General features: G+C 38.4%; 1 protein-coding gene across 5 annotated transcripts in view; it reads right to left on the bottom strand.

Moving 5' to 3' along the window:
* Positions 1-3,565: 3,565 nt before the first annotated feature.
* Positions 3,566-10,153, bottom strand: part of LOC140715402 (serine/threonine-protein kinase 32C) — a 269,903-nt gene continuing 263,315 nt past the window's right edge. For 4 of the 5 annotated variants that reach the window (XM_073027533.1, XM_073027536.1, XM_073027534.1 and 1 more), the window contains one exon: positions 3,566-3,789. In XM_073027533.1, coding sequence (XP_072883634.1) covers positions 3,657-3,789 — 133 coding nt within the window. In that variant the 3' untranslated portion in view covers positions 3,566-3,656. The remainder of the gene's footprint in view (positions 3,790-10,153) is intronic. The other variant, XM_073027537.1, reaches the window with a different exon arrangement.

The raw sequence follows: 10,153 nt of genomic DNA, 5'->3' as shown, positions 1-10,153 counted from the left end.
TCCAGAGGACCTTTGCCATTACAGAGCCTCTGCTTCTTAGAAGTTTATGTGAACTGTTGGCATGTCATCTAAAACTTTGACCAACTTCTGGCGATACACGGTGGAGAGTACACGACTGATTGGAAACACCAATGCTCTTGAGTGGAAAAACGATCTATAAAAATAGTGGATTCAGCCCAGTCCATCATGGGTAAAGCTCTCACTACCATTAAGGAGCACTGTCACAGGAACCCTGCCATCCCGGCTATGCACTCTTCTGACTGCTGTAAGGAAATACAGAAGCCTCAAGTCCGACACCACCAGGTTCAGGAACAGCTATTGCTCCTCAACCTTCAGGCTCTTGAACCAAAGGGGATAACTTTGATCACCCCCAACACCGAATTGATTCGCCAACCTATCAACTCACTTTTAAGGACTCTACAACTCACGTTTTCGGTATGTATTATTTATTTATTTATTTATTTATTTATTATTTTCTCTGTTTGTATTTGCAGAGTCTGTTAAGTTTTGCACACTGGTTGTTTGTCTGTCTCTGTTGTGTGTGGTTTATCATTGGTTCCATCATGTTTCTTTCTATTTAATGTGAATTACCTGTAACAGGTATTGTATTTCCAGACCATGTGAGACTTTGGAGATTTCTAGAGTAAGAAAATTAGTCTCAGGGTAGTATATGGTGACATACACGTACTTTGATAATAAATTTACTTTAAACTTTTGAACTTCAAGCTTTGAGAATGATCACAGATATGAATGTTTTGATTATGGGAATGAGGAATTTCACATCTATTTCAATTTTTTAAAACCTATTTACTTCTACTAACCTTTATAATGACCCTTATCATTGCTGTTTCTTCTTACATCTGATTCATACAACTGCTCTTGACTAATAATTTCCACTTTTGAAGCAGGTTTCCAGTAGGCTATTAACTTATTATCTCATATTAAGTTAAATTTTACAATTTCAACTGTACATGAAACCTCAAGAGCAGTATCTGCATATTTCCAACAGACTACTTAATAAAGATGCATGAACAAATTATGCAACCTGTCTATGGCTACCCATTTTTGCCAAAGGACCGGATTCTTCTTCAGGAAACTAAAACATGGGGAAATCTTTTGAGCTTATCAGTTTTTCGACTGGTCAAAAGATAGTCTACACTATTGTTACTTCTAACAGGTATTTATTTCCAGATGCTGTACCATGTGAGATTTAGGAGCTTGTCCAGAGTTATTGTGAAAAAATTATGGGATACATCGTACCTGGTAATAGGAGACTTATTAATACATTAAAATATTACATTTTAATTTCTTTTAGCACATTAGTCAATTCACAGCACACAGAGAGTACGGCTTCAATACAAATAAAAATGATCTTTTTTTAAAACATGCTTTGAGGGATCTAACTTATATCCATTTTCCTGCTTTTCAGGCAACTGGTCTGGCTGAACCAGACTTACATCAAACATGGTCATCACTCGATATATGTCTGAAGAGCTAGAATTTTTTTCTCCTGGAAAGGGTAGAAATGACTGGCTCTAGTGAAAGACACCAATTGAGAGAAATTACTTTGGGGAAAATCAGTTTAATGAAATTGCTTTCAAATATGTAGGCACACTGAATAATTATTTTGAGAAAAAGATCATAAGACATTGGAGAAGAATTAGAACACTGACCACTTGAGCCTGCTCCACTGTTCCATCTTGGCTGACTTGAACCACATTCTCCTGCCTTCTCCCTGTAACCTTTGACGCTCTTACTAATCAAGAACTTATCAACATCCACTTTAAATATACTCAATGACTTGGCCTCCACAGCCACCCGTAGCAACGGATTCCACAGATTCACTACCCTCTGGTTAAAGAAATTTCTCCTTATCTCTGATCTAAAGGGCTCTCCGGTCATGGGTCCCCCACTATTGGAAAAAGAAACCAAGTTATAGTAATTCTCATGGACAAATCCAAATTATCACTATCTTAAGGAAGATTTTGGTTTCTGAAATGATCAGTTTATATTTTATTTGATTAGGATGAGTAAGCATACTGTATAGAGCTCAGCCATTCAAGTTATATTTTTAACTTCTTGCAATTATGTGAAATAAATCGGTAAAGTTCAATTACTGTTATGTACAAGAACAAATTTATTTCCAAGTGTTTATTTCCCAATACAGCAAGAAACTGGATCATGCGCCATGTCTTTAAATATTAAAAATTCAACATCTCAGTACTACAGAGATACAACCCTTTCTTGAAGAGTTCCTTTACATTGCACATATTTTCGAGGTCCAAGATTCAGTCCAAAACAATGTATTATCCATGCAACAAAAATACATAAATAACATTTGAATACATATAGTAGGTTTTTTTAAATGCAATTATTTCTGACAGGTATTTTCAAGTAAATTGAGCCATATACTGACATCCCAAGGCAGACATTGCGATCAGCAAAGTTTGTACATGAACACCAGCATTCATGACCACATTCCTGTGTCGGCAATTTTCAATCGCTCTGTGTTGATCTGTTATCTTAAAAAGAATTCATGTAAAACCAGAGCATACAAAAATGTAGTACCAGTGCATCAAGTACTTTTGCAAACTTCAATGACTGAAATTTCCACCTGGCTCTTCAAAGCTCTGAGGTTCTCTTTTTTTCATTTTAAAAACTGCTTATTGTTACCTATCATAAAAGCAGCTGTAATACCAAATATCAGTTAAGCATACCGTATTAATTTTTCCTACTTTGCTAATAGATTTTTGTAGCTCATAAAGCTGCATGTTATTTAAATTGAAAGTGTACACTAGATTTAACAAATTTAATACTATTATCATTTGAAGCGATTTAGTAATATGTTAAAAGACATATAGCTCATTGCATGTAATAAATGAAAATGTCAGTGCTATAAAAGCTTTGGCCTCCTTGCCCATTAGTTGTGCCTGCACATTTGAAACATTTTTTTGGAAATAGTGTAAGCTTCCGTATGAAAATTTGGTTTAATAATACTTTTTTCCTATCAAAGCTCTCCACATAAAACTGTGGAAACACAACAATGCTGTCACTATTTACACATAAAATTGTTCAATCCATAATTCCCCTCCCACCCTGTATGAAAGATCCTGAAGCAATAAAAACAAATGTAATTATTCCTATTGTATGATAATTTCATTCAACAATAGTTTAGAACTTCCTTTGTTCTAATAAAATGATCGTAAATTAAACTGATTTATGTCAAATGTCTATGAAGATTGATTGATTAATAAGGACCATTGCATGTAAAGATTTTCACATATTAATAGCAAGACATTAACAAAGCACAGAAAACTAAAGAAGAAATACAGATTTAACTTGTTTTAGACATTCAACGTTCTATTAAATTGATGACATGATGTGCCATTATATGGTTGCATAGAAAATATCTACCATTCAGTTCTTAAGAGAATCAACCTCTTCATTTTCCAGTGCTTTACGTGAAACACGGTCAATTCACTAGGCAATGTGTTTTAGTCGTCGTTCACTGGATATCCAGAGATTGTTCCATGGATGAGCTTCTCCCCCCCCCACCCACCCACCCCAAATGCTGTTGAAAACTTTGTTAAGCTTGTTAGCTCAGTGAAGCAGCCTGAGAAACATTAAGACAGATGGAACAAGCAGCTAGATCAGTCCTAGCTACTGCTTGTTGAAGAACACACTGAACTACATATGCGCAGGTTTCCACTTTCATCTTCCGCAATTGCTTCTGGCTTTTCCTCGGTCTTTGATATGGAGCTTGATGGTTCCTCTGGCCTCTTTTTCAACCTAGGTGTAGTTTTAAAATGGGGGAGATAACGGAAATATTTAGCACAGTCAGCCTATAACATGGGACATTTCTAACAATGCTGGAATGATAAAAAAAAAGACTTGTGTAGCTTTACAGATATGATAGGCAGTCTGATAATTTTAAATGCATTAACACACAATGAAACAATTTTTATGTAGATATAATACACAAACATTCAGTAGTCAAGCACACCAATGACCAGAAGGGTGCTTGAAGATTCTGCCCAGTGAAACTTATACAGCATTTCCATTTCTGAGGTCAAGTCAAAACAGAAACTAAAATTTGTTGCTCGAATATCTCTCACTATAAGTTACCATTACTTCCACTTACTTCTTTTTTACAACATACATTCCTTCTCTAATCAGACCTTCCTGTGACTCAGTTACATATATGACCAGTTTGCTATAAAAGTTCACCTGATAAGGATTTCTGAGACTATATTATTTAGTTCTTGTGCCCTGAACAAAATTTGAAGGTAAGCAGTCAAACTGCAAGTTGAGCTTGTGTTTTGTATTTGGCCAACAAAAGTATTAAGATTATATGAATAGATGTTCCTACACTGTGAGACAAAATCAATTATTCCATGAATCCAGCAGAGATAACTTCTGTAATTTGCTTGTTAATTACGAGAGATTACAATGAAATGGCAGTGATAATAAAAACTGATAGATAAGCTAATTTTTTGTGACTTTACCAATGGTTGTACATAGATTCTCCTCTGGGGGGGATTAGAAAACATCATCACCAACATATATCACTAAGAGTACTCATTGCACTTGAACAGACATTTAATTGTGTGAAACGCTAAGATATTTTGAAGTGAAAGAAACTAACTTAATGCAAACACAAAATAAAATATATCGTGGTACAATTCTCGGCAATGGCTGCTGCTGTTGCTTAAAAACATCAAGTAACGATAACACTAATGCCTTGGCATTTCAAGATTTCAAACAAATTCAGTAATAAAAATAAACTGACCAAATTTGAACCCCCCCCCCCATCAAATGCACCCTCCTCCAAAATATTTAAAATAGCAGCCACATATAGAAAATGCTGGAGTAACTCAGCAAATCAGGCAGCCTTTATGGAATAAAGTTTTGGGCTGAAGTCATTAATCAGGACTGGAAAGGAAGGGGGCAAAGGCCAAAATAAGGTGGTGTGTGGTTGGTGGGGTAGGAGAAAGGAAACAGAACAAGCTCGCAAGTGATAGGTGAGACTAGGTGTGCGGGAAGATGGGTAGCTGTGGGATGGGGGATGAAATAAGAAGCTGGGAGGTGATAGGTGGGAGAAGTGGGGGGGTTGGAGAAGAAGAAATCTGATAAGGGAGAACAGTGGACCATGGAGGAAAGATAAGGGAGGGGGCAGAGGGAGTTGATAGGCAGGTGAGAAGAGAAGGGGTAACCAGAATGAGGATTAAGAAAGACAGAGAAATGGGGGGGGGGGGGAGGGGAGAAATTACTAGAAGTTAGAAACATCAGTGTTCATGCCATAAGGTTAAAGGCTGACCAGACAGGATATGAGGTGTTGCTCCTCCATCCCGAGTCTGGCCTCATTGTGGCAGATGATGGATCTTTTATAGCTCAACAAGTTGGTTCCCCCAAGTTGCAATGGGCCTCATGGACATAGAGGAGGCTACATCAGGAGCACCAGGTACAATAGATGATCTCGACAGACTCGCATGTAAAATGTCACCTTACCTAGAAGGACTGTTTATGGCTCTGAATGGCAGTGACAGAGGTATTTGTCCCCTCTTCCTCTCTTTCTTACATGGTCCACTATCCTCTCCTATTAGATTCCTTCTTTTTCCATCTATCATGTCCCAGCTTTTTACTTCATCCTCATTCCCCTCACTGAGTCTCACCTATCACCTGCTAGCCTGTTCTCCTTCCCCTCCCCAACCACCTTTTTCTGGTTTCTGCCCCTACATTTCTCCCACTTCCTTTTCAGTCCTGAGGAAAGGTCTTGGCCCAAAACATCAACTGCTTATTCCCCTCCATAGATGCTGCCTGACTTGTTGAGTTCCTCCCACATTTAGTGTGTGCTGCTGTAGAATTCCAGCATCTGCAGACTCTCTTGGGTTTAAAATACAAACAATAACTCTTACTAACGATCCACAAACATCCAGACTCCATAATGATGTTAAAATGTGGTTTAATTCAAATCTATTTTGATGATTAAAGAGGATGACATTTTACTACTAGTCCAATTTGCTGCAGTATAATCTCAGGGATAAAATCATTTAGGATATAAAGAAACAAGATCTAAAAATGATAGCATATCTCAAAACAGTTTAAACTAAATTAAATATTTTTTAGTGTGGAGACTTTTACAAAAATTGTTGCCAGCAACTTTCATTCAGCAAGTTCCCAGAAAGAGCTAACAGACTACACAATGATATAATCTAGTTTGGTGATGGAACTGGTCTATGATGCTGAGATACTGTACATCCTAGGATCCACTGGGACACATCATCAGTGATGTAACCTGGAGGTCATCCGTTGTTTCGGCTCTTTCAGCATCAGACATTCTCGCCCAGACTACCCAGACAGGTTTGATCAGGCAGCGATTCATGTCCCAGCATCACTGGCCTACGAATCACACCTCTTCACCCATAGACATCCGGAGGCTCGCATAGCATCCTCTGAGCTGGTCCTGATGGCTCTTCTCCTTGCAGCCCCCAAAATGCCAAAGAGAGGATAGGTTCTGCATAGCGAGCAGCCAGAAAAACCTCTACACCCACTTCCATAGTCTCACATTATGCCCTCCACCCCTGTCTCAGGCTCTACTCTACCAACTCCGAGTATTTGGTTTTCTTACATTCAAACACCTCCTCAATCCAGTTTTCCAAAAGAATTGTCAATTCTACCTTGACCACCTGCTTAAAGGTTTCTGCCAGAACAACCATGTCAGGCCTCGGGGATGATGATGCGAAGAACATGGAGAAGAACCGAACTTCTCCCGTTATGAAATAGTAATTGTATGTAAACTTAAAGCTACAATGACTAATAAAAGGACGTCAAAGTATTACTGACAAAATTTATTTATTAACATAATTGCTTCTAATGCCTGTTTTAATAATACTTTAAAAAAAGTTCTACATATCCAAAAATACTTTATTGTAGAGGGTTGTAATAGAATATTCCTTTAAAATCAAATATTTTTGTTTCAGCAAACTCAGTTTACTCAAGTAGATTTTGAGAACAGTAGCAATAACTGTTATCTGTAGAATTTGTTGCCAATCTGTGGAATTTGCTGCCACGGGTGGCAGTGGAGGCCAAGTCATCGGGTGTATTTAAGGCAGAGGTTGATAGGTATCTGAGTAGCCAGGGCATCAAAGGTTATGGTGAGAAGGCGGGGGAATGGGACTAAATGGGATAATGGATCAGCTCATGATAAAATGGCGGAGCAGACTCGATGGGTTGAATGGCCGACTTCAGCTCCTTTGTCTTATGGTCTAACTAGATTTTTTGTAAGTTCCTGAGATAAATTAATCGGAATGAGTTATGTTCTGATTAGGCTCCTTGGTGCCTTTTCTTCAGACTTAATAGAATTCAAAGGTTGCCACTGGTATTGGAATTTTGAAATTTATTTCAAACCACAATATTTAGAAAGGAGTAAGCTGTGCCATTGTTATATCTGAACAAGCAAATGAGATTGGAAGGTCATTCTAACCTTATTAGGTGCTTAATTTTTTTTGGGAAGCACTGCAAATTTAAATCTGTTTAAGGTTTGAAGGAGAAAGTAATCCGGGATTGTGTAGGTATAAAGAATAACAGGTATGGACATCTCTTGAATCACAGGTTGCAAGCATTTTACAAATACTGGATACTCTCATTAACGATATTTCTCTATGAAGCCAGTTCAGTCATTTATGAAGTGGAACCAATACAGGTAATGTAAACTCCCGTGCATTGCAAAGTGCCTTTATCAGCTGGTGCACATGGCAATAACCCTACTGTATAATTAATCCTGCACTCTCAACACTGTTTCAAGATAACCCTTCCGAGGATTATATTGTCCGGTTGCTGCCTCCTATCTCCAAATGAGTAGGTCATGACAAGGGAAAATGGATAGCTCACACGGGCTGTGATAGACATCTCCTGCATCTCGGCCACCCTTCACTGGCCTTCATTTATCACTGGGGAAGGCCTGCAGGCACCCACATAGGTCAAGATTATGATCACGCATAATGTGAAATGCTTGTAGTTTCATAACGTCATTAAATTTATCCCACAGTTTAAGCAATGCAAATTTGCCAAAATAAAAAATGTCAGCAACTGGAATCCAGATTGATAAGTGGCCAGGTTCCACATGGATCAGTCAGGAAGAATGGCTGTTAATAAGCTATCACTAAGAGGAACAACAACACACACAAAATGCTGGTGGAACACAGCAGGCCAGGCAGCACCTATAGGGAGAAGCGCTGTCGATGTTTCGGGCCGAGACCCTTCGTCAGGACCCCTCGTGTTTGTATCACTAAGTGGAGCCTATAACCCAGCTTTCAGCAGCCCACCACCATGGTCTACAGATTTCCCAGCTCTCGAGTTGGCAAATCTGCCTGCTGAACATGTGCTGTGCTAACCTGATGCTCACACAGTGAGCCCACTGAATAATAGAGGAGAAATAGTCTTTCAGCAGGGAGGTAAGCAAAGTTCCTTAACTCATTTAATGTTTTTACTTCTTCTATGTGAGTGTTTTGTTCTATCCCAATAAATTTTAAAACTTTCTTAATAATTTTCACACTATATTAAGCAGTTATCAGTAAATTTTGAATGTTGTGACAACTTAACTGATACATTTGACAAGCTGGGGATGAGGTCTCAAACAGTTGTCAAAGCCATCACATCAGTACAGCCAGACACATACATTGTTAAAGTGCAGCAATGTATTGAACCTTGCTAAAGTGATGGAAGTTGTTGGCCCAGCAAAAGACTGCACCCTTGTTCATGCTGAGAGTAATGGCATTGTTCAGGGTGGAGCAGACCCACTATCACAGGGAAAAGAAGATCTAGCCCACAAATTAAACATGTGACATTCTCGGCATTACGATTCAATCAAGTGATACAGAACAAGGGGTTGGTGGTGGTTTTTTCCTCACCTTCTAATCTTTACTTTCAACAATTTGCAAGGCGCTTGAGCAAATTGGCAGGGTCTACTTAGTTGCTGCTGTGGAGGCAGCTCAACATAGAGAATGCCCGCTGCATTGATACCAAATCATTCCTTCAGTTCAGCTAATGGCGTGCAGTATACTTACTTCACTGTTTAACTAATGGACTAGAGAATAGTTGGGATGCCAATGTATAGCATAAAATATTTGGTAAAATAATCCCATCTTCTCAATTTAGGATAATAATTGTCAGTGTATTTATCTAAGTGGGATAAATCCCTTAACTTTAAGATTTACGCGGTTTCACTTGATTTTTTTCAGGCTTGAGAGAAGTACCATATATAAATGCTTGATCAATACTAACTGTGTAATATACTAAGATGCCTGGGATAAATCTACAATCAATAAAAAAGGGGCAATTAAAATGATAATGGTGAAGCACAGTTCCTAAAATCTGACAGGAAGAATTATTGTTCAAACAATCTTCTCACTTGAATTGGACAGCTAAAGGATTGAACATCATAAAATGCAAGCAGATTGATCCTAGAAATTCTGAAAAGATGAAGTTTATAAGTACGCCCATGCAAAGTTTTCAAACAAATCTTTGCTTACTTCACTTCACCCAGGCAACACATAGCAACAGACCCTACAGAAGGATAGCACACACTGAGACACCTAAAAGGTCTATAACCATACACCTCCTTAACCCAGGGCAAAGATGCAAGTGCTGGGTACTCACAATGGCAGGTCCTGAATTCTGAGCCAGTCTTCCCAGAACTGTACAGGCCTGCTGTACTAAGGGGCGGGCAGCAGCCTTTCAACTGAAAGTACTCAGAGGCAAGAAATACAGGTCAGCTGGGACAATATGAGGCTCCCTTCCCATCAGAGGAGAAGATCTTCATCAACATTGCACCCCAAGATAACAGAAGTGCCTGGAACAACCCAGGAAGGAAGTAGCACCCAGATCTAATGCACTGCCACAAACTCCATAAATTGCTGTTATGCTTGTAAAAAATAAAGAAATATAAATTTGGTTTAAAATTGTATTGTGTTATTCTTTATTTTTATAATGAAGCCTTTTGTTTTTAATTATACAATCAGAATTAAACCTCAATTTCTCCCAAGATATAACATATTGACTGTCAGTGGTTATCAACAGAGCTTCCTTCAGTTTCTGCATATCATGGGTAGTACCTTCTTTCCTGATTGCATAGGGATGTTTTCTTCAGCTTATT

This window comes from Hemitrygon akajei, chromosome 23, assembly GCF_048418815.1.
Source record: "Hemitrygon akajei chromosome 23, sHemAka1.3, whole genome shotgun sequence".
In the NCBI taxonomy this organism is placed as follows: Eukaryota; Metazoa; Chordata; class Chondrichthyes; order Myliobatiformes; family Dasyatidae; genus Hemitrygon; species Hemitrygon akajei.
The sequence above is the reverse complement of the archived record's forward strand: the minus strand, read 5'-3'. Positions and strand labels throughout refer to the sequence as shown.